The sequence below is a fragment of the Pongo pygmaeus genome, chromosome 2 (genome assembly GCF_028885625.2).
Source record: "Pongo pygmaeus isolate AG05252 chromosome 2, NHGRI_mPonPyg2-v2.0_pri, whole genome shotgun sequence".
In the NCBI taxonomy this organism is placed as follows: Eukaryota; Metazoa; Chordata; class Mammalia; order Primates; family Hominidae; genus Pongo; species Pongo pygmaeus.
This window is the reverse complement of record NC_085930.1, coordinates 147,605,812-147,629,917: the sequence shown is the minus strand read 5'-3', so window position 1 is coordinate 147,629,917 and position 24,106 is coordinate 147,605,812. Positions and strand designations below refer to the sequence as shown.

The window sequence follows — 24,106 nt, the reverse complement described above, 5'->3', positions numbered from 1 at the left end:
GTAATAATAAGTGCAGGTAAATAGTGGTTTTTAGAGAATGCTATCTATAAGGAAAAGGCCCTGTTAAAGTATGTCTGTCTATCTGTATATCACTGTATTTGGTTTTATCACCTTGGAAACTGTTTCGCCGAATCTATTGAAACTAAATATATGCCTACTCCTACAGTTCACTCAAGAGTAGTAAAATGTCCTTCACAAAAAGACATGTACAACAATGTGGACAGCAACTTTATTTATGATATCCAAAAACTGGAAACAAATGTCCCTCAACATATGGATGGATAAGCAAATACCAGAATATTACACAGCAATAAAAAGAAATAAATGTCTGACACATGCAACAAGACCAGTGAATATTAAAAATATGTTGCACAGAAAAAACTAGACATAAAAGCTTACATGCTATATGCTCCATTTATATGAGGCTCAAGGCAGGCAAAGGTTATTTATGGTGATAGAAATCCAAATATGGTTTCCCTTTTGAGGCAATATTGATTGGAAAAAGATATGAAGGAACCTTATGAAGTGCCAGAAATGCTCCATATCTTGATCCAGGTGGTGGTTACATACTGCATTACATGTCAGAATACATCAAGCTATATATTGTTTACCATCTGTAAGTTATACTACATACAAAAATACGGAACAAAGCTAAATGCCCATCAACCAATGAGTGGATAAAGAAAATGTGACATATATACACCATGGAATACTACTCAGCCAAAAAAAGGAACAAAATAATGGCATTCATAGCAACCTGGATGGAGCTGGAGACCATTATACTAAGTGAAGTAACTCAAGTATGGAAAACCAAATATCCTGTGTTTTCACTTATAAGTGGGAGCTAAGCTATGAAGATGCAAAGGCATAAGAATGACATAATGGACCAGGTGCAGTGGCTCACGCCTGTAATCCCAACACTTTGGGAAGCCAAAATAGGCAGATCACTTGAGGTTAGGAGTTCAAGACTAGCCTGGCCAACATGGTGAAACCCCATCTGTACAAAAAATACAAAAATTAGCTGGGCATGGTGGTGCATGCCTATAGTCCCAGCTACGCAGGAGGTTGAGGCAGGAGAATCACTTGAACTCAGGAGGCTGCAGTGAGCCAAGTTCACGCCACTGCACTCCAGCCTGGGCAACAGAGCAAGACTGTCTCAAAAAGAAAAAAAAAAGAATTATATAATGGGGACTCGGGGGGGAAGGGTAGGAGGGGGATGAGGGATAAAAGATTACACACTGGGTACCGTGTACAATGCTCGGGTGACAAGTGCACCAAAATCTCAGAAATTACCATTAAAGAACTTATCCACATAACCAAAAACCACCTGTTCCCCCAAAACTGTTGAAATAAAAAATAAAAAACTGACTGGGCATGGTGGCTCACACCTGTAATCCCAACACTTTGGGAAGTTGAAGCAGGCAAATCACCCTGAGCTCAGGAGTTCAAGACCAGTTGGGCCCACATGGTGAAACTCTGTCTCTACCAAAAATACCAAAAAAAAAAAAAAAAAATTAGCTGAGTGTGTTGGCTCACACCCATAGTTCCAGCTACTTGGGAGGCTGAGGCTGAGGTGGAAGGATCACTTGAGCCTGGGAGGTGCAGATTGCAGTAAGCCGAGATTGCACCACTGCACTCCAGCTTGGGCAACAGAGTGAGACCCTGCCTCAAAAAAAAAAAAAAGTGTTTCATAAAGTTATAGTGCACACACACACACACACACACCCCCTATCTTGGCATGAGGAAAATCTCCAAAGGTAGAACAGTAATACAAAAAGCCCTTCTCCCTCCCTTCCTCTGGACTTTGTGCCAGCTAGGCATCTAAAATTGCCTTCCTCCATGGCAGTTGCCTATCGTCTTTAGGCAGTGCCCGCTTTGTGGGAGAAAATTGAGCCAGGAATGAGGACCAAGGGGGAAGGGCTCTCTCTGGCATCCCCTCATGGGTTAGCGTGGGGGTGGAGACTGCAGGCCTTACCTTGCAAGCCAGCTGCCCTGAATGCAGAGACCTCTCTGTTTCCAGTAAAGTCTAGTTTGAATGTTTCAGACAGGTCCTCACCATGACTGGGAACTAGGGAGGTGTCCTTGTCCTTGCCTAAGGTTCAGCACCATGGCCATGCAGCTATAATGAGCAAGTAACCCCAAATGGCAGAGAACTCTCAGATCCTGAGCTGGCTCTCAATGATCAAACCACTTTTCCTCAGCTACAGTCGGTTTCTTGGAAATTCTAACTTCATTATAAGGAAAGTGGCATTTCCCAATTCTGTCCAGCGGAACCATTTTCTAATTCTATTAAAAGGCATTAAGCCCATCCTGGTGGGGAGCACTGAGTGCGAAGTGGAGGGCAGAGTCTCTGCCCATCAGCGCTTACAGTCTAGGTGTGGAGAAAGGCAACAAGGCAACTTTTAAGAACACATCATGTTCCCCAGCAAGCCTGAGGCCTACTGGCAAGGCACTCACTGTTCAGAGCTGAACAAAATGGCTTTGGGCCATAGATGTCGTGAGGGATATCAGAGGAAACTTGTCAGCAGCTCCCACCACCCTAGAATCCGCCTCTGAGAGCATCCCACGGGTCTTTGGAGGGACTCACTTGGCTCAGGACCCAGACCCTTCTGCCTTTTCCCCAGTGGGCCTCCACCATGAAAAAGGCCGACAACTGCCCTGCATTCTGCCTGATTGACGGTGGGGCACATACTCCTTGGGACAAAATAGTGTTGGTGGACTCATACCCCAACATCAGCAAGGTAAAGAGGAACCCAGAGCTCTGGTCTACTGCCTCTCAGCCCTTCCTGGGGGAGAAAGAGGGGAGCTCAATGAGACACTTAACAGGAAACAGCTCTCATGTGTGAGTTCTTCCCAGAGTAGGAGGTCGCTTCTCTTTCCTCTTCCTCAATATATCTCTCTCTCTCTCCACCCCCCTATTCTCTCCCAAGCACATATGTGGGTAACTGACTTTGCTAATCCCAACCAGGCAGACTAATACCCACTGGCTTCAGACCTGGTGCTATGTGGGTGTCCGCTGCTGCAGCTTGCTGGTCTGAGCAGCAAGCTCAGCAGAGTTTCGAGACAGAGATGAAGCCTGTGTGAGTGGCCTGTGCATGTTAAAGTGTATCTGGAACATGCTCAGTACCTGAGCTTCTCTGTGGTCTGTGCAGCAATCCCACCATGAAAACACCCAGGTGGCAGCCCAGTCACCCGAATCACAGGCCAAGTACATCAGAGAATCAACAGGCTTCTAGGAGTCAGGCTTGTAAACATGGAGCCCAGAGGTCCTTCTGTGCCGTGAGATGCGAAAGTGAGCAGCGTGTGAAAAGGCTCAGGGTCTGCACATTGGCTTGACATGTTTTCCACCAACATGTGCAGAATCTGAATTAGTATGTGTAGCTGGTGAGTGTGAGAGAAGTAGAAAGGGAGGGAGAACGCGAGGGGATTTGGAGTTAACAGATGGAGAGGGAGAGAGAAGTGGATGGAGTAACGTGACCTGAGTGGGGGGACACCGAGTCCCTGAGGTGTGGGTGCAAAGAGCCCTGTGAGGGGCCGGGAGGGAGTGAGTACTGACAGTTGTTGAGGCGTGGAGTGTATGCGGATGTACTAATAGACACAGTGAAGCTTCCCTTTGCTAGCCAAGCACCGCAGAGGCCATCCCTCCAAGCAGAGGGTTGCAGCAAGCTCTATTCTCTCCCGCTCAGGAGTGGGAAGCCGGCGGGTGTTTCGGGGTCCCGCTAGGAAAGGGGACAGCGGAACCTGGTTCAGGCAGCCGGCGGCGGCGCGGGACGAGCTGAGCGGTTCTAGCGAAGCGCTGCCTGCCTCAAAGCAGCCGCGACGCTCCCCTAGTAGAGCTGGGCCGCTGGGAGCCCGAGGCGCGGGCCGCTTCTGCCGCTGTTGCAGGATTCCCGGCCCTGGGGAGAAAAGCGTCTCTATCAGAGCCGTGTTAGATTGCTCGCGCCGGCTGTCGGGACCTCCGAGGCGCGGGGCCAGGCTGCGAGGAGGCGCGGGAGCTGAGACTGCGCTCAATCGGCGGTTCACTGGAACCGTATCCGCAGGCGGCGCTCCGGTGGGACCACGTTCAGGAGGAGCCGGTGGCTGCTGAATTGCAGCTGCGGGACCCTGGAAAACTGGGGCAAAGAGGCAGTGAGCTCTGCCCAGCCCACCACCCTGGCCTTTGGAGGTGAGCGCCGCCCCAAGGTCCTAAGCCGGGGCCCTGCGTCGCCCCAATGCCGCGGGGAGAAAAGGAACCGGCCCTGGCGTCCACAAAACCTAGGCACAGTATGCCTTGTTCAGAGAGGATCCCGACCTCGCCAGCAACCAGCCCGCCTCCGAAGGTTGAGAAGTAAATCAAGGCGCCCCACACCGTTTCCTGGAGCGCCCGGTTCACCCACCTCTGGCTGGGCCGGCAAGGAGAGGATTCTGCTCTCTCCCTAGGCTCCTCTACCTCCAGCCCGAAGCCCCTGGCTTTTCCGCAGAAGTCTGGAGGGGACCTGAAAGTAATCATTCTGCCAGGCTTCCCGCCCGCATTTTCTTGCCTGTTTTCTGAGCCTTCGAATGCCGGACAGCCATGTGAAGGCACATCTTCGGGAGACCGATTCCAGCCCTTTCCAGGGTGCACGCATCAGGCATCCTCTTCTTCACCAGGGCTGGGGATTCTGTTCCTCTACGGGACAGTCAGAAATCAGTATTTTCAGAGCAGAACTCCTTTCTACTCTGAAAATCCTTCAGAGGAACTCCTTCATTTGCCCCCAACCCCTACACACACACACACACACACACACACACACACACACACACACACACACACACACACACACACACACACACACACACACACAGGCTCCTTAAAGGCTGAAAAGGGAGCCGATTGTGGAATTCAGGGAAGTGATGACACGCACAACAATGCTGTTACACCTGGCTGCTGCAGGGCTGAGCAGCGGAAATGCCTGTAAGAAGAAGAAAGAAAGACAGAGAGAGGCAGAGAGCCAGCCTGGGTGGTCAGGGGGAAAAAAAAAAAAAAAAGGAGAGAAAAGGAGAGAGGAGCCCCCATCAGGATGGGGCCAGACCCAGCTGTTTTTCCCCCTGCCCAGGCCCTGGCTGGGGGAGGATAGGCACTGAGGCCAATCTGCAGCAGCCCCAAACCGGACTCACCACTCCCACCCAAAGCCTGGGCAAGGATGGGGGTAAGGAAGAAGAAAAACATCTGCACTCCTGCTCAGAAAGCAGCAGCAGGGATTCTGCAGAAGTGCTGCTTCCCCCATGTCTGTTGGGTGCAGTGGAAGACTGCCCATAAAAAAAACCAAGCTACTTTGGGGATAGCCGTGCTCCCTCTCATCCTTGTGATCAGGCAAGGGCTGCCCTGCTGACCTCTCTGGTGTCATCTTCAAGATGCTGAATTCCCAAGAGCCCTACCACCCTTGTCCTCCCTCCCTTTCATCTCAGAATGCAGATCAGAGGCCTGAGTGAGCAGCAGACAACACTTGTAGATGGCCTGTGGATGCTGGAACCACAGGCCACTGAAGGCTCCTTGGGCTTCAGGAGAACCCTCAGAGTCTAAACAGCCTGGGAGGAAGAGGCAGTGACAGGCATTGAGTCAGCCACTCCAGACATGCCAATCACTAACGCACAGCTACATGACATCCATTCAGTCCACCTTCCTCCATAAGGCAGCCTTGCCCGCCTCCTTAGCACCAAGGAGTTTGGGGCTTGAGGATTCAAAACACTGGCCATCTCTCTCATACTTTATGACTGCAGACTTTTTGTTAAGGCCAAGTTAAAAAGCACTGTTAGGGAGCACACTGTTAAAAGGCACACCTGATTTTCCCTGAAACAATCTCTGTACATGCTGAAATAATTGGATTCCCATCAGAATTCTGCTTAAGGTAGGTGCCAACTAACTCCTGATTCTTTGGAGAAAGATCAGAACAAATGTCTCATCAGGAGAGAGAGTTGAACAAGACCCTCCCTCAGCCTGATGTTTTTCTTCCCAGTCTGTGGCAAAATACATACACTGGGAGGGAAAGAGGCATCGAAGAATTGTGAAAGAAAGGAAGAAAGGGGGGAAAGAAAGAAGAAAGGAGAAAAAGAGAAGATGCTATATCCACCAGCTACATTTACTCTAGTACTTGATGAACATATTACATAACTATCAGTATAAATGTGTTTTACCTCGTAAATACAAATCTCACACCTTGTACATGTGCATACCTGTTTCTGAGCAGCACACATGCACTTGGTATCTCACCCATCTCAAGGACAGCTCCTCTCCATGACTTCCACATATGACCCCTGTGCACACACATACACAGTCCCGCAAAGTCCCGGGCAACAGCCCCGCCTGTGTTAGTGCAATAGCTGAGGGGCATCTACTTGGTGGTGTTAAAGCACACATCCAACCTTCACTCCAACCCCGTAGAATTAGTACATGGATTCCAAGGAGGAGCCTGGTTCCTAGATCCACTGGCAACGCAGGGAGAGGCAGAGGTGATTCAGGCGGCGCCCCTGACGACTATTTCCAGAGATCCTCTCCCCAGCCCCATTCCAGCCCAGTCACTCTGAGAGCGCGAGAGACAGGCCAGGCCGAGGCTTCTTTGTACAGTCACACGCGTTTCTGGGCTGACTTTCCCAAAGCCTCAGAGCAGCTCTCCCCACCCTACCCCGTCCGGCCCCCTCGCCGTCTCGCCCCTCCCCAGCCCCGAGCTAGAAGTTCAGCCTCAAGACGGCAGCAAACGGCAGAGCAAAGGAGTCGTTTTCTTTCACCTGAAAGCCGCGAGGAGGTTTGGAGAGCCTTTCCTCGCTGGGGCCCGAGCTTCCTGGGCTTTGGCCGGGTGCGGGCAGACCCCACCGGGGTCCTCGTCATCTCCCAGCCCAGCCCGCAGAGCGAGTACCGGCAGATTTCAAGGGCGCGTGAGCCTGGCTGTCAGCTGGGCCCCCGAGGCTCGCTGGGAGGGGGCAGGCCGGTCCAGGCTGTGCGGGGCGTTTACAAAAAGTGACTTGGAGATGAACTCGCCCGTGCGCGGCTGGCCGCCCCGCTATAGGGGCGAAGGCGCCTGACGCAAGCGGAACTCGGTGGAGCCCATACGAATCAGAACACAGCGAGGCTCCTGGCGCACTAGGGACTCCAGGAGGCAGCTCCGCCAGAGACGCGGGTCGTGCTTCGGGAAACCGGGGGGCGGGGGGAGGGGAAGAGCGCAGAAAAGAAAACCCACCAAGGCGGGGACTGGCCTGAGCGGGGAGGGGCGGCGAGGCCGGAGCCCCTCTCTGTTGGGCGGACTCCCCATGGCCAGAGGCTGAGCTCCACTCCCGCCGGCCGCTCCCTAGGGGAAGGGGAAGGAGAGGGGAGAGCAGCTAGAGGCCTCCAGCAAGCAAGCGCGGGCGGCATCCGCAGTCTCCAGAAGTTTGAGACTCGGCCGTAAGCGGACTTGTGCGCCCCAACTCTTTGCCGCGCCAGCGCCTGGAGCGGAGAGCAGAGGCGGCCCGGCCGCGGCGCGCCGGCTTTGTCATGATGGCCAGCTACCCCGAGCCCGAGGACGCGGCGGGGGCCCTGCTGGCCCCAGAGACCGGTCGCACAGTCAAGGAGCCAGAAGCGCCGCCGCCGAGCCCAGGCAAGGGCGGTGGGGGTGGCGGCGGGACAGCCCCGGAGAAGCCAGACCCGGCGCAGAAGCCCCCGTACTCGTACGTGGCGCTCATCGCCATGGCGATCCGCGAGAGCGCGGAGAAGAGGCTCACGCTGTCCGGCATCTACCAGTACATCATCGCCAAGTTCCCGTTCTACGAGAAGAACAAGAAGGGCTGGCAAAATAGCATCCGCCACAACCTCAGCCTCAACGAGTGCTTCATCAAGGTGCCGCGTGAGGGCGGCGGCGAGCGCAAGGGCAACTACTGGACGCTGGACCCGGCCTGCGAAGACATGTTCGAGAAGGGCAACTACCGGCGCCGCCGCCGCATGAAGCGGCCGTTCCGGCCGCCGCCCGCGCACTTCCAGCCCGGCAAGGGGCTCTTCGGGGCCGGAGGCGCCGCAGGCGGGTGCGGCGTGGCGGGCGCCGGGGCCGACGGCTACGGCTACCTGGCGCCCCCCAAGTACCTGCAGTCTGGCTTCCTCAACAACTCGTGGCCGCTACCGCAGCCTCCCTCACCCATGCCCTATGCCTCCTGCCAGATGGCGGCGGCCGCAGCGGCTGCAGCAGCCGCGGCTGCGGCCGCAGGCCCTGGTAGCCCTGGCGCGGCCGCTGTGGTCAAGGGGCTGGCGGGCCCGGCCGCCTCGTACGGGCCGTACACACGCGTGCAGAGCATGGCGCTACCCCCCGGCGTAGTGAACTCGTACAACGGCCTGGGAGGCCCGCCGGCCGCACCCCCGCCTCCGCCGCACCCCCACCCGCATCCGCACGCACACCATCTGCACGCGGCCGCCGCACCGCCGCCTGCCCCACCGCACCACGGGGCCGCCGCGCCGCCCCCGGGCCAGCTCAGCCCTGCCAGCCCAGCCACCGCCGCGCCCCCGGCGCCCGCGCCCACCAGTGCGCCAGGCCTGCAGTTCGCTTGCGCCCGGCAGCCCGAGCTCGCCATGATGCATTGCTCTTACTGGGACCACGACAGCAAGACCGGCGCGCTGCATTCGCGCCTCGATCTCTGAGAGCCCACCGCATACCGGTGCAGACGGATGCGAGGATGCAAGGACGCGCGACGCCGGCCCCGGTCGCAGCCGACGCCGCCGCCGCCAGCCGGACCTCACACCCTCTGGGCCCGCCTCTGGAGCCAGCGCCCAGGATCCCTCTGTGCTTTTTCGCTCTCCTCAGCTCCTGTCACTCCTCTTTGTCCCCTCAGCTTATGTCCTCCTGTGCTCACCTCCCTGGCCTCTATGCCCTTGCACTCCCCTGGCCTGAAGCTGCCTCTCTGCGCGCTTTCTACTGGGCTCGTCTCTTTCCGGAGCCCCAGCGTCTCCTGCCCAAATTCACCGCGGAAAGGGCCCGGGGCCGAGGTGCGACCGGGCTTCGGCAGCGCAGACCTCTTGGCCTTCTCTCACAGGTCGGTGCGCTCGCGCTCCGCGTTCCCCGCCCGACTGCCGTGCAGTCCATGGCTAGACGCGCCGGACAGGACTGATGGCGGGACCGCGCTGCCCGAGAAAGGGACGGACCAATACGTGTGTTTGCTCCGCGAACCCTCTTGAAGCTGTTCAGAAGCCGCTTGCCGCGGGGCCCACTAGGCGGGGCGGGGGTTGGGACCCAGCGGGAGCCGGGGCAGCCTGGCTCCATGGCCTGTGCTCGGTTTACACCGCGGGCCGGCGCGGAGGGAGGCTGCGTTTCCTCCGCTATCAGTCCCGTCGCTTCGAGCACCTCCGGCCCCCGGCTGCTGGCTAATGTTTTGTTGGAAAGATCTGTGGAGCTTTTTAAGAGAGTATTTTTAAAAAAATAAGGAAAAAAACATTCACCGGGCAACCGGGGAAGTATTGTGGCCTTGGAGTTTGCTAAATCCAAATATGAAAATCAAAAGCTTTAGTATTCCTCATCTTCTCTTCTGGAAGATTTGCGTTAGAGTTCCTGTTGGGCCTTCAAAAAGCTGTGTTCAGAGTTAGGAGAATAGATCCAATAAAAGATGGTTTCGTCTACCAATTGGGGAAGTTTCACCCTCTCCCTATCTGAAGAAAAAAATCAAAAACAAATGTCCCCGGATCTTCCGATGCAAGTCCTGGAGGCAGGGAAATCACTGCCTGCCTGGCCCACGCTGCTGGGACGGCTCGTCCTCCCTGCTTTTTGTTTTTCAAACGTCCTGCTTCTCCCACCTTGGGAAGGAGAAATGTGAAACCCCGCAGCGGCCGACCTAGGCGGTCTTGTGGCCCGGAGCCGGCCCGGCCCAAAAACCATAGACCTGGTTGTACTGTAGCTTGTTGTTTGGGGGACCAAATTTTCTAGAGAGAACTAGAGCACTTTTGTTGTGTTTTTTTGTTTTGTTTTTGTTTTTGCCTTGTCGATTCCCGAATAAATTTTTTGTTCCTTCTTTTAACACGGACTTCTTTATTTCCGTCGCGCCTAAGTTAGTTCAGCAGCTAGTTAAAAGAGGAAGATTTCCAGCAAAATTTTATCTTTTTCAGAATGAGTTAAACAAAGATTGAGAGCAACTGGGGTGGGAGGCGTTTGTGGCTGTCGCTGCTGCTTTGTTTTCCTGGGGATTGTTTGTTTTCTGTGTCATCACTGGCCCGTTGCGGCTGTTTAATGTCAGCAGAAAGACTTTTTCTTCCGTGGTTCGTTCACAAGGCGCGACTGTAGGTAGGACTTGGTTTATTTTTGTACCCATTCAAGTTTGTATGCTACCTCATACATAGTTGTACTAGGTGTATGGGCTGGCTGTGTTTTTATTATTGTTCTCAAACTTTTCGATTTCGAGTCAACTATAACAGCCAAGAGTTTGTTCCAAACATTAATAGATAAAATTCTGGTTGTGGAAATGCGCTGCAAGCTGCTAACCTCTGTACAAACGTGAGAAGTGACTGCTTTATTATTTTTAATGGTCAGAATTCATTTACCTTGAGATATGGGTAGGAGATTTGGAGGTTTCAGTAAGGATTGAACATACTTCGCGGCTGCAGAAATTTAGTCTTTTTTCTTTCTCTCTCTTCCTTTACTGAGATCCCCAAATAACGAATTAAGATCCATGCTTCCGCGCAGGCACACAGGCGTTTGACCGGGTTGCAGTCTGGTTCTCCCAGGCGGATTAGGGGGTGGTCGGCCTTCACTCTTCTGATGGGATAGATGACTTCCGACTTCTGATAGGATAGATCCGCCGGTTCTTGCGGGCTGCTGCTCAGCTGGGACTAGGCCCCCCACCCAGCCGTGTGTCCCTCACTGCCCCCGTCTATCTCGGGTCCTGGCCAGCAATGTGGCGGCAGGTCCAGGCCGGCTGGTGGGCCAGGATCGGTTTTGCGCCACGGGAATGAGCCTGCAGGCTTCTCACTTCAGCCCTCCAGTGGTCAGGCGGTAGGAACCTCAGGGTGGTATCCCTGTTATGGATAGTTGGGCCCAAGTGGCTTCTGCTCAGAATGCCCCCCGCCCCCCACAGGCATCCTGCGAGAGGCTACAAGGCAGGAGACTAAGCCACGGGGATTCTCAGGGGGCATCACCTCAAGACTGGGACTGGAGCTTACCAGGAACTGGCAGGAGCTGGATGGAGAGGGAGGCTCAGCTGGAGCAGGAAGCCCTAGAGGCTGGTCAGGCCTGGTGTCTGGGTGCCTTTGGTGCCCGGCTGCTCCACTATCTGTCTAAGGGGAGTTGCAGAACAGAAAGCAGCCTGCTGTGTGCGTGTCTGTTTGTGCTTTGTCTAGTGTGAAAATTTAGCCCATGGGCAATTAATTGTGTAGTCAGTATCTGCTGCAAGTGTGTGTGTACTGTGTTAGTTGTGTATTGGTAACAGGGTGGGAGGCGTGTGTGTCTGTCATTCGCCTGCAGAGTGGGTATATATTTTCGGCATTGTAATAATCATATGGCTAACACTTAGGAAGTGCTTACTGGGACCACAGTGTGTGTGGCATTCATACCTCATTGGTGATGTGTGCATTTGTGGGTGTGTATTACTGGCTTGCTGAAAAATAAAATAATATGGACAGAGCCTTTGCTTCATCAGGCAGAGGCTCCCTGTTCTGAAGCTGGCTGTCAGCACTCCCCTAACTGCCGTCTCAAGCCGAGAAAGCAAGGGAGGGAAGCTTCCAGGGCCAAGCCCTGGTGGACAGGTAGCAGCCCACCTCCAGTGAGACGGAGAAGTTGGCCAGGGCCAGCAATGAAGGACCAGCCTGTCTCCTCCCCAAGAACTGAAAGGCAAAAGGCACCCAAGGCTGGGAAGAGAGCAGCAGCCTCACCAAGTAAGGAAGACAAAATGAAGCAATCAGTGAGTCAATCCTGGGTCTACACAGGGATTGAAGGAGGTGAGAGAAGGGAGCCAAATCATACCCCACTTCCCCATGGATGCCCACAGGAAAAATCTGTCTAACTCCAGCCCTCGGGATTTCTCCAAAGCTCTTAAGTTTGGTCATTTTCCCCAGTGCCGAAAGTTTAGTTCAATGGCAGGCTTTCTTCATCTCTCATTTCCTTTCTCTTCTCTCCCTCTTCGCCTTTTGAGTTTCTATTATAGAAGCTGATTTAAGCAATTCCTGAGGGCAAAAGTATTTGAGTTATATAGCAATTATGCCTTAGCATATACAGTCTGGCCTAGATGGCTGGGCCATGTGAGTGTGCGTATATATATTGGTCAGTGTGTAAATACAATGTAAATAGAGTTTAATACAAATACCCGGCCAATTTCTGAATGTCCTGGGTAATGAGTTGTTCTTGCATGAAGATTACGTGTGTGGTGGGTGTAAACATCCTCACACACTGCTGACAGTATGAGCCCTCTCCTCACATTTACACAGAAATTCTTAAAGTCACCTGCACCTCACTAAAATTGCCCAATCAGAGTAAGTGGGTTGGTTTGGAGAAAGTAGGGGGAGGTGTCCTGTTCTCAAGAGGGACCTGGAGAAATCTTTGCCATTGAAGTACATGCACCAAGGGACTGTGGGAAGGGGACCTATGGAGTTCTGTAGATGGTCCCGTACCCTACTCCAGAGGGTATTGATGGCCTGTTTCCAGCTTGCATCAGTAAATAGTTCACTGCTCCAGATCTGAGGCTTAGATGAGCAAGAGGCCCTGGACCTTTCATCCGAGGTTAGGTGCATCCAGCCTTTGCCAGGGTTTCCCGGAAGCCAAGGCTGGAGATGGGGCTGCAAGGAGCCCCCTGGTGGTGGGTGGAAATTGGGGCCAGACCCAGGCTTCATGCAGCCAGACAAGCAGAATATGGGCCAGGAATCTGAGTCTGGCCCAAGATAGTTTGCTCTCAATGGAGCTCTTCCCTTTATGAAGGTCTGGGCCAGGCTTCATAGACAGGATCACCGGACCAGACTCCTGGCTTCTGGGTGGGGGTCTAAGGCCAGTAAACATCTTGATCAGGCTCAGCATCCCTGCAGTGTTCCCATTCTGCAGATCTAACCTGGTGGTGACCCTAGGGCCCTGCCCGTCAGGCCTGCCACCACTGTGTGGCAGGCCCTACTCCTTGGAGTAGACTGTGGAACCCACAGAAAAGATGGGGAAAGGATGGGACTAAGAGCCCCATGCCTTCGGGACAACCAGGAATTAAGGATTCTTAAAACCGAGCAGTCTTTCCACTTTCTGGAGAGAGGGCTCCCAGCTGTCATAAAAAGAGTGTCTTGGGTCTAGGAACCCAAAATTACATTACATTTGAGGAATCTCAGGTCCTAAGAAGAGAAGAGACCAACCAGAGGTCTTCCAGCTATCTGTGGGGCAAATGGCCTCCGAAATTTTTAAAGGAGACTTGACAGCAGCTGAGCCTAGCTGCCACTGATGTTCAAGGGAGCTGCGTAGTAAGGGAGAGCCTCCCAGGAGTAGTAAGGGAAAGCCTCCCGGGAGAAGAAGGAAGCACAGTCTGAGCTGTGCCTTTTGCCTTTTTTGTTTGTTTGTTTCTGTGCCACAGAAACTGCTGCTGCGCAGGCTGTTTGCCGCACAGGCTTGGTGCTGAGCTGTGAAAAGCTTGTTCTGGGATCTTGTCACTTCTCGGAGGTGGCCTGTGCAGGATGAGGCAAAGACCTGGCCTGTTTAGTCAGGAAGAACTGGGATGGAGCCTAGTGTCCTCTTTAATAACTATGTAACCTTGGGCAAAATACCCATTCAAACTTCAGTGTTCTCCTCTATAAAATAGAGATACATACGTGTGTATCAGAATTATTAAAATAATTAAATTTTCTAATTTTTAAGTGCCCAGTTTATAGTAGATGTTCAATAATGTTTTTTCCCTTCCCCTATTAAAAAAAAAAGGAAGGAAGGAAGCAAAGAAGGAAGGAAGAAAGGAAGGGAAAAAAAAACCTTTAGTAATAACTTTCTAGGATTTGACTTCCTAACCCAGCTGGCCACAGGCACCCCCTGCGAGCACCTTCCGGGGCCAGGCGCACGCGATTGCATCCACCCTGCCCTAGCCCCTTGGCCGTGGGAGTGAGGCTCACGCGGTTGCCGTCGCAGTGAACACCCAAGCCCTGAAGGCACAGCTGGTGGGCACTGAGACCCCGCCCGGGGCTCCTCCAACCTCCCTCTCGCTTCCCCCAAAGCGGTCTTCACACGTTTAGGAGGTTTTCTCTGAGAAACGCCGTGCTGACCCGCGAAGCGTCACTGACCCAGGGACTTGGGGCCAGCCACAGCCCCACTCACAGGCTGTCCTGCTGGCGCCTCCAGTCCTCACGCGCCTCCCTCGACTGGTTGATTTTTTCTTTTTTTTTTTTTTTTTCTTTTCGTTTTCAGAAAAGCAGAAGGTAGCCACCGGGCCAGAGGTTGCAGGGTCAGCCTGTGGGCGAGGCTCCCCTAGGCCTTTGTGAAGAAACGGGAAACCTGAGGGGCAAACGCAGGAAGCGGGTTGGGTCAATTGCGGGCGACCAAGGCGCCACCAGCGGGTGGGGAGCGAGAGGGGCCCGCGGCCGGGAAGACCCCGGCCTGGAGGGCCTCGCGTCCCCGGGCCTGTTGGCTGCGCTGCAAGCCCAGGTCTCGGGGCGCGAGCTAAGGCCCCCTTGCCAGCTCTAAACAAAATTCGGGGGAGAATGAGTCGGCCAGTCTGGGCACAGGGTGCTCTCGACTGCGGGGCGGCGGGCGGAAGCGCAGGGGCCCTGATCGCCCCAGAGGTGCTGAGCGCACAGGGCAGTGGCTGCAGAGTCCCGGCGCGAGGCCGACTCGTATCATCCACGTTGGGACCTCAGCCTGCCCGGTTGTCCTTAGTAATAATAATAGTATGAAACCGAGTTTTAAAAAACCTTTCCCCGCATTTTCCTCTATGTACAAGGGAGAACAAGTATTTCTAGGCAGTCAAAGAAAAAAAAGGGCAGGATCCCAGGAAACTTTAATCTCTATGGACGAGGAATGAAGGGGAATTTGCCTTTCGCCTTTTTTGTTTGTTTGTTTCTAGAAGAGAAAAAAAGGAAATTCGACACATATTTTTAAAAATCTTCCCCCAACAACCGCTAAAGGCGGTGAGTGTGAGCAGAGAGCCAGGAAACCGAGCCCCCGCCCGCAGTGACACCGGGCCTTTGTCCTCCTTCCTGAAGCCCCCGCGACTGCTGACCGTGCAGAGATAAAGGCCGGGTCAGGGCCCTGTGGAATCCCGAGGGAGGGGCGGCGGGGCCGTCCCATTGGCCCCTTTCAACCCCATATAGGGAGGTTAGGTGGGCCCAGCTGATCCCTGGAACAGGGGCTACAAGGCCAGGGGCTGTCCCCACCCCCAGGCTCAGACGAGGCAAGGATCTGCCTTTCCCCACCCCCCCGAAAGGCTTCTGCCACTAAATTCCTTGCACCTTGCTCCTACCAGCATTATATTGTCCTACTTAAAGTCTCTGGAGGCTTTAGGGACTGTGGCTCCCCACCGGACCCGATCCCCAGAAATGGAATCGTGCTCAACCTCTGTAGCGACTCTGGTTTTCGCGACCGCTGGGCTCGGTTGGCCGGCCAGATCCGAACCCGTGCATCGCCTGTTCCAGCTACGCCTCTCAGGAGCGCCTCTGTGCCTTCTCCGGGCCGCGGAGACTCCTCCAGCGCCCGGCCTCGAATTTTCTGCGCAACGCTCTCCTGTCAGCCGCACGGGTCTGCAGAGAAGGCGATAGAGTGTTTGCGACCCTGCCCTGTCGCTTTCGGTGACTTAAAACCCAGGTCGCGGTGGAACCCAGTCTCCACGGCATTGCCTTTGCAGGCGGCAGCCTTGGGCTTACGCCTGAGGTCGTTTTCTCCACAGACACTTCTGGGTGATGCTAGTGCTGCGCAGCTCAGAACCCTTGGAAGGATGAGAGGAGGACGAGCCCGGCGGCCTGCCGGTGCAGTGATGGAGGGCTCTTCGGTAGCCACACTGCGCGCCTCCCACACACACCTTAACAGTCTTGGGGCCCCGGGCCAGCGCTGCAGCCCAAAGAGACCCTGCAGCCGCATTTTCTCCCAGGCCGTGATAAACCCTGGCTTCGCCTCCTTCACCATGGCTTGTGAGGGCAGGAGACTCCCGGGGGCCGACTTCCCTGACCTGAATGAGTCAGGGACCCTTCTTTATTTTAAGTGGGGGTGTGACCTGAGGAGCTAAAGGAAGGACGATAGACCTGGGGAGTGGGACCCTGCAGCCTCTTGTGCCCGGAGCGGCCTCCTTCTCCGCTCCCTCCCCTCACCGGCAGGATCGGGGGTCTTGGTCCCCACTGAAACTGGAGCCGCTCACCGGCCAGCAGATGAGAGATAAAGGAGTCCGGCGGCGCCGAAGCGCTGACCAGCAGACCCGGATCCGGACTTTCCCGCCCTCCAGAGCAGCACCCGAAACCCTACTTCCCAGGTGGCACCGACCCAGCTCGGAAGAAATGGGTCGGCTGAGCAGCTCCTCCGGTGCCATACGGTGTCTCCAGGCACAGACAGTCGTGCTCGCGTGTGTACTGTGCACGCACAAGACTGCAGGATTATGTCCTGTATGGGCCCTGTATTAGCCCCTTTGCTCTCAGCCAGACGTACACGCATATGTGTGTGCATTTGTCATGTGTCTAGGGAAAGGTGTGCACCTTTACACATACGTGATGTGTATGTGCACACATTTGTAGAATGTTCTAGCATCTATCCTGCAGGCACGTACACACCTTCTATGACTTCTAATAAGTCATCATTACACCTCGCATTTACACAGGCCTTTTCAGTTCTGGCATGATTTTCAGAATCACCCCGGGAAATACTCTCCTTTCAAAGTTTACAGATGAGGAAACAAGCCAAAAGAATCTAATGGGTACCCGTTTGCACACACTGTGAGAGAGGTCGAGGCCAGCCAAAGATCCCGCCAACTGTTGAACTTGGGTGTGTTGGCCGAATGTGCTCACAGATGGGTCTGTTTAGCGCCCCAGGCGACCTCAGGTCCGGCGGGCCTTGGCTCTTCGCCAGGCTTCCTGGGAGACCCACTGCGCCGGGTGTGGGGTCTCAATTCCTGTGCTGATAAGCACTATCTTCTGGAGCTGGGTGACCCTAGTGCCCGGGGCGGGAAGTCGGGAGCTGGCCGGAGTGCCGCTGAGGCGATCCCGGAGGTTCCAAGGCCGTGGCTGCCCACGCGCAACTGGGTTGCAAAGCCTGGCGGGCCTCGGTCTCTAAAGCAGCCACGCCAGGCAAACGTGCGATGAAAGGATCCTTTCAGCCCACCTACAAACCCAGGAACCCAAGGTTGCTGGAGCAGTGAGGAAGTTCCTGCTGTCTCGAATCCCTAGCGCCCTTACGAGAGACTCGGAGCCCATAATGCCCATTTTACAGAAGTGATTAGTCGGAGGCTAGAGCGGTACAGTGAGTTGCTCAAGTTCAACGCCAATTGAGTGGCCACAGTCGGGACTGGAATCCCCAATTAAGTGTGTCTGGATCCTTGGTCCACAGTCCCTCTGCCCCCAGCAAGGATCGCTGGTCCCTCCGTCTCCCGCGCGGCCAGGAGCCATCCCGCTACTAGCCTCCGACTTCCCTCGCCAAGAATGCGAAAACTATCATAGCTCTCGCCAGCATCACTTAAAAGGTTTCCACATGCTTAGAATCTGTTGCTTGAAAACAAATTCCCTGTGTGCGTTGGGTTTCTTTTCTTTCCAATCCCTCCTAAGGCATCTGGTCCCCCTCCACCCTCTAAGCCCTTGCCGTCGCAGAGTGAGGCTGCCTAAGGGCTGTAGCTTGACCACATCTCGGGGGTGCCCTTGGGCCTCTGCGCCGGGCTCCTGCAGACTGAGGTCGCTGGTCTCTGGGCTCCAAGGCCGCCTCTACCCCGCAGAATCCGGGAGCTGGAAGGGAGCCCGGGGTTTGGCGAGGTCGCCGTTCGGGCTCACGGCTTCGAGGCTGCCCTCTGCTGGCACTGGGCGACATTACCACCGCCTCCCTCGGCGGCTCAGGAGCTGCACCCACGTGAGGGGCTCGCGCAGAGCCAGGCGACCCCATTCTCGCTGGGTCCCCAGAATGGCTGCTGCACCTTCAGCCACTGACGAGACCGTCCCGTATTTCTCAATCCGAGACTTCTCCCCGCCGACACCAGAGGCTCCGCTGCTCGGAACCAGGGACAAGGCAGAGAGCCGGAGCTCTGCGCTGGCAATCCCGCCGCTTTGCGGCGCCCGCTGGGATCCGCGGCCAACCAGGCACGGCCACAGGCGGACGCTGGGGGACTCCGGGGATGGCCCCAGGCTGTGTTCGTCCCCTTTACTCTCCGCCACCCTAGCACTGATTGGCGCCCACGGGTCCCGATCTACCTACCCTCCCCCTTTCAACCTTACTTGGTGGCCCGGGCGCTTGGCTGCCTCTATTTCTTGTAGTGCACTTGTCTCTCCAACCAAATTAAGAGCGCCTCGACGACCGGAAGGGTCTGCTCCCTACCCGCACGGCACAGGCCTAGCTCAGGTTCTGCCGAGACAGAACTGATTCCAGAGGCCCCCATTCTTGCCCTTGAAATAAACCTTAGGCAGTGAGGCGAAGAGACACTTCTGCCTGCTGCATCCATTCTAGAGAGGGTGGGGTAAAAATTACTCAGTCATCATATCTATGCATTTCCAGTGCTACGTATTGGGACTTTAACATTTTCACTTTTCCCCTCACAAAGATAATTCAAACTGAAGAAAATTGGGAAAATAAAACATTAAAATGCACAAAAAACACCAACGCTACAATAATCCCATCCCTCCTCCCACAAAGTAACCATGGTTAACATTTCGATGGCATCTTTCCAGTCTTTTATTTCTATATTTCGATTAAAATAAGTCTAATTTCCATAATTAATAAATATACATAAAATTTGCAGTTTTGTATCCTGCTTGTTTTAACCTTTCACCATAGGGTTTTTCTCCATATCTTATTCTTTGAAAAATGATTTTCAATTATTGCTTAATAATCCATCCTTTGGATGAACCATAATTTTGTTATACACCAGCACCAATTATCTGTATTAGGCCCAGGAAATTCTCCTTAAGTCACACTCTCTGGATCAGTCTGGATCAGTTAATATATAATCATATAATCAGTAGTTGATCAATAAATGTTGAGCCTTTCTTTTTAATTTTTTTGTTGTTGTTGTTCTTTTCTTGTTTGTTTTGAGATGAGGTCTCGTTCTGTTGTCCAGCCTGGAGTGCAGTGGCACCAGCTCAGCTCACTGCAACTTCTGCCTCCCAGGTTCAAGCAATTCCCCTGCCTCATCCTCTCGGGTAGCTGGGATTACAGGCACCCGCCACTACGCCTAGCTAATTTTTGTGTTTCTAGTAGAGACGAGGTTTCACTATGTTGGCCAGGCTGGTCTCAAACTCCTAACCTCAAGAGATCCACCCACCCCGGCCTACTAAAGTGCTGGGATTACAGACATGAGCCATTATGCCTGGCCAATGTTGAGTCTTTTGCTAGCCTAACAAAGAGAGTCATGGTCCCATTCTCAGGACACAAAAAATCCACCCAGATATTAGGGACTGCCTTGACCTAGAAGAGGGCCTTCTAGCCCCTGCTGCCAGCCATCTCCCTCTGCTGGAGACCAGTGTAGCTGGGGTAGTGAGTGGGACATCTTGAAAGAAAGCAGGAACCAGCAATGTGTCTGAAGAGCTGTCCTAGCCTGCTTCTAGGACCAAAGCCCTGTATCCCCAACTGGCACACAAGATGATGCTTGTGACCTGGGCTGCTGTGTGCAGTGTCTTGTAATGGTTAGGAGTCAAACATGCCTTCATGTAATCCTGGGTCTTCCCCTTAAAAGCTGTGTGACCTCAGAAAAGCTGCTCAACTTCCCTGAACCTCATTCTAAAAATTGGAATAATAATGCCTACCACATCAAGCTTTTGTAAGTATTCAAATAAATGACACTCTTAGCATAGGGCTGTACAAATAAATCATCAATACACCATAGCTACTGCTTCTTTTGGCTCTGCAGCTGCTATTGCTGTTGTTCTGGCATTAGCTGTGGTCTTGGGGATCACTGCAATTGCCCTCTCCCTCAACTTCTGACCCCATTGCTACCGTTAAACACAAGCCCAAATCCTGGCACTAAGCCGGATCCAGGTCTTCAGGGCTGAAGGAGTCATTTCCAGCATTCTGGTTGGGCTGCTCAGGACCTTCTGACAATCAGGCCTGGGCTTGGGCTGTTTATACTAGAACCGTTAAAACAGGAAAATATGCAAACCCTTCATTCACAGGGATCCGGCTATTGTTGGGTCAGAAATGATATTTTTGTTTCTAGAGTAAAAGGTACATTTGCTGCCTTACACACACACACACACACACACACACACAGTTTTTTTATTCTTTTGGTTGTGTCTACAGAGCTCAGAAGGCAAAGTAAATGATCTGGTTCATTTGACCAGCTCAAGCAGCCAACCTGGAAAGGTCCCTTTGGCCTGATTGATGTTTACATGTACTCCAACGAGCCTGAACCTCACTGGGCTCTGTTTAGTTCATCCACAGACTAGGCCCTTATCCATCTCCCAGACAAAATGCCTCCAAAATCCATCTCCCAGAAATGATAGGTTGATAGCAACACCACCTCCATCTAGGAGACAGTTAAAGAGGAATTTAATTTTTTAAAAAATTAACCCAACCAGCCTGATCCCAGTAGACTCAACTGCACATCAAAATTTCATGGAAAAAAGTTTTTAAAACACAGATTTCAAGATCATCTTCAAACTAAACAGCTTCTGCCTCTGGAGATGGCACTTGGCAATGTATGTGTGTATCTGTAGTTCCTCCAGGTGATTCTGAAGAAGCCTGTGGAGCCACATTAGGGAATCACTGCAGTTCTCAATTGAATTGAAAACAGGTTTCTCCAGGTGGACTCCAGAAAATACAGATTCCAAACAGTCTTCCGTTGGGACCACATGGAATTAGAAAGAGCTTGGGTATAACTGTGGTGGGGGAAGCGAATACATATTTGTTTTTGTGTGCTTTTGATGGGCTGTTGTCTGTGCACATGGCAGGCCTCTTTGGTCACAAGTAACATAAACCCACTGGAGCTGGCTTTAAACCAAACAGGTGGCTGGGGTGGGGGTGTTTTTATAAGGATTCATGAGTGACCCCTGGAGCCCCAGGCAGGGTGGTAGCCAGACTCCCTGAAGGGCTGTGCTGCAACAGGGGCTGAGGGGATGGCAAGAACCAACTTTTCCTGCTGCTCTGGTCAGGTCTCTCCTCTGCTCCATTTGAGAGAGGAGCTCCAGTGATAGCTATAATTTCTGAGTGCCAATTCAATCTTCCTGTGTGAGAGAGCTGATTGGTATCCTGGGTCAGGTACTGTCCTGGAGATATACCCCAGTCCTGTCAACTGGAGCTGAGGAAGAGGGTCTGCTGGTAGCTTCTGATGGTCCCTCCTTGTGGGAAGAGGGCAGTCATGGCACTCATGAGAGGCTGAGCAGACACCCCAGAAAATCTTACTTGTTTCAGTCTAGCCTGTCCAACCACTCAATCAATAGCTCAAGGATTTTTGATCCTAGCTGCACTACAAAATTGCCTCAGGGGCTTTAAAAAACTATTGTGCCTTGGCCGGGCGCGGTGGCTCAAGCCTGTAATCCCAGCACTTTGGGAGGCTGAGGCGGGTGGATCACGAGGTCAGGAGATCAAGACAATCCTGGCTAACACGATGAAACCCCATCTCTACTAAAAATACAAAAAATTAGCCAGGCGTGGTGGTGGGCACCTGTAGTCCCAGCTACTTGGGAGGCTGAGGCAGGAGAATGGCATGAACCCGGGAGGCAGAGCTTGCAGTGAGCCGAGATTGCGCCACTGCACTCCAGCCTGGGCAACAGAGTGAGACTCCGTCTCAAAAAAAAAAAAAAAAACAAACAAACAAACAAAAAACTATTGTGCCTTACCTCCATATCTTGGGTGTAGCCAGGGTATTGGGATTATTTTTTTAAGCAACGCTGGTGATTCCAATGTACAGCTAAGGTTAAGAACCACAGAAAGAAGCAGTGGCTCATGCTGTAATCACAGCACTTTGGGAGGCTGAGGCAGGCAGATCACCTGAGGTCAGGAGTTTGAGACCAGCCTGGCCAACATGGTGAAACCCTGTCTCTACTAAATATACAAAAATTAGCCAGGCATGGTGGCACATGTCTGTAGTCCCAGATACTCAGAAGGCTGAGACAGGAGAATTGCTTGAACTTGGGAGGCGGAGGTTGTAGTGAGCCGAGATCATGCCACTGCACTCCAGCCTGGGCAACAGAGTGAGACTCCGTCCCCCACAAAAAAAGAACCATGGCAATAACTAAATAGGGAAACTACAGCCAATTTAGCCATTTGCTAAAGCTATAGCTTCAAAATAACCAATTAAGAGAAAAATTATTAAAATCTAATGGTTTGCACATGGCTTATTTTCATCTAAATTGGACATACCCTAGTCCAAATTTCAAATGTCATGATTATTCACATTTGACATTTTCTAAACTTCTTGACATAAATGTTAAGTTCCTTTTGTAAAAAACTTGCCTTTCTGGAAATCCTGAGGCACCAGAACAAAGGATGGCTCCCCATGGTCTCAGCTGACCCCCAGGCCCCTATAGACCACCTGCCCCTTCTTTTCTCGGGTTTCCAGCTTGCCAGGGTAGTCTCAAAGCTCCCAAAAAAAAAACCCAAATTACACTGATCTTGCTTACCCCTGCCCACAGGCCTGTGCTTCAGGGTTCCCACCCAGGAGCTTCTGACACATTTTCTGGAGGCCAAAGAGGATAAATTCTACCCCTTCAGCCAAGCTGGCAAACACTGATCAAAACTTTGTCCTAGTCCGGGTGCAGTGGCTCATGCCTATAATCCCAGCATTTTGGGAGACTGAGGCAGACAGATCATCTGAGGTCAGGAGTTCAAGACCAGCCTGGTCAACATTTTTAGTCTCTACTAAAAATGAAAAAAAAAAATGGCCAGGCATGGTGGTGCATGCCTGTAGTCCCAGCTACTTGGGAGGCTGAAGCAGGAGAATGGCTTGAGCCTAAGAGGTGGAGGTTGCAGTAAGCCGAGATGGCACCACTGCACTCCAGCCTGGGTGACAGAGCAAGACTCCTTCTCAAAACAAACAAACAAATCTTTGTCTTAGTGCATGGCAGCCTTGAAGAATACCTTTATTTTGCTTTGTTTCCCTTCCTTATAGTTTTCCCTAAGCAATTAGTCAATCAACAAATATTTCATAAATAGTTATGATGTGCAAAGCATAAGGTAAAAAAAGAAGGATCACTTCAGAGAACTTGTCACTGGGAGAAATGCAACAGCGACCCCTCTAGGCTTGGCCTTGCATGGATACTAAGGTGCCTATTAAAGGGATCCTTCCTCAGCTGTCTGTTCTTTTTAGCCTAACCCAGGGCTAGGATTCAAGCAATTATAGAGGGTGAGGGATGGCAGCAAATAGAAGGGAGCTGTCCTGCCTGGCTGGGTGCAAGAATGAGGGTGGGGTATGAGGGATGCTGCTCTTCCCATGGCTGAATCACCCTGAGAGCTGTTTCCTGCTTCCAGAACCAGAGAGCACAGGCAGCACAAGACAAGACCAAACTGCCTTTTCAAAAGCTGAGAAAGGTGATCAACACAAAGACCAGTGACTGATGGAGGATGTCCAGAGAGTGGGGCTGGGGACAGATACCATGACATTTGAGACTATAGAGACAGCTTGGAGATCCCAAATGAAGTCTAGGGCTGTGATTTTCAAAGTGTGGAACCCAAATCATCAGCAGCACCTAGGATCTTGTTAGAAATGCAAACTCTCAACCCCACCTCAGCCCCACTAAATCAGCAACTCTGGGGTGGGGCCAGCAATCTGTCTTACAAAGGCCTCCAGGTGATCCGGATGCAAACTCAAGTTTGAAAACAAATGGTTTACTCTAGGGAAGCCCTCATCCCAGACATCCTGCACCTAAAACACATGGCTGGGTGTGGTGGCTCATGCCTGTTATCCCAGCACTTTGAGCGGCTGAAATGGGAGGATAACTTCAGGCCAGGAGTTTGAGATCAGCCTGGGCAACATAATGAGACCACCCCCTCCCCGCCCCCCACCATCTCTAAAAAGAATTAAAAATTAGGCACTGGCCGGGCTCGGTGCCTCATGCCTATAATCCCAACTACTTGGGAGGATCCCT

The 24,106-nt window shown here is 52.8% G+C and overlaps 2 protein-coding genes across 5 annotated transcripts; one reads left to right on the top strand and one right to left on the bottom strand.

Annotated features, from left to right (window-relative positions):
- Window positions 1–207: 207 nt before the first annotated feature.
- FOXL2NB (FOXL2 neighbor) lies at window positions 208–7,054 on the bottom strand. 4 transcript variants are annotated; one of them, XM_054482887.2, is made up of 3 exons: window positions 6,745–7,054; window positions 4,521–4,640; window positions 208–3,896 (listed from the first exon to the last, which is right to left on the bottom strand). In XM_054482887.2, the coding sequence occupies exons 1-3, from the start codon at window positions 6,842–6,844 to the stop codon at window positions 3,589–3,591; spliced, it is 528 nt and encodes a 175-aa protein (XP_054338862.1). In that variant the 5' UTR covers window positions 6,845–7,054; the 3' UTR covers window positions 208–3,588. The 4 variants fall into 4 exon arrangements, 2 of the variants coding, with proteins under 2 accessions (XP_054338862.1, XP_063518284.1); XM_063662214.1 differs by having other exon boundaries at window positions 4,521–4,648; window positions 6,193–7,039; XR_010125765.1 differs by lacking the exon at window positions 6,745–7,054 and adding an exon at window positions 6,410–6,603 and having other exon boundaries at window positions 208–4,648.
- Window positions 6,722–9,984, top strand: FOXL2 (forkhead box L2). The gene has a single exon (XM_054482484.2). It carries the CDS (start codon window positions 7,487–7,489, stop codon window positions 8,615–8,617), a length of 1,131 nt encoding a protein of 376 aa, XP_054338459.1. The 5' UTR covers window positions 6,722–7,486; the 3' UTR covers window positions 8,618–9,984.
- Window positions 9,985–24,106: the final 14,122 nt, after the last annotated feature.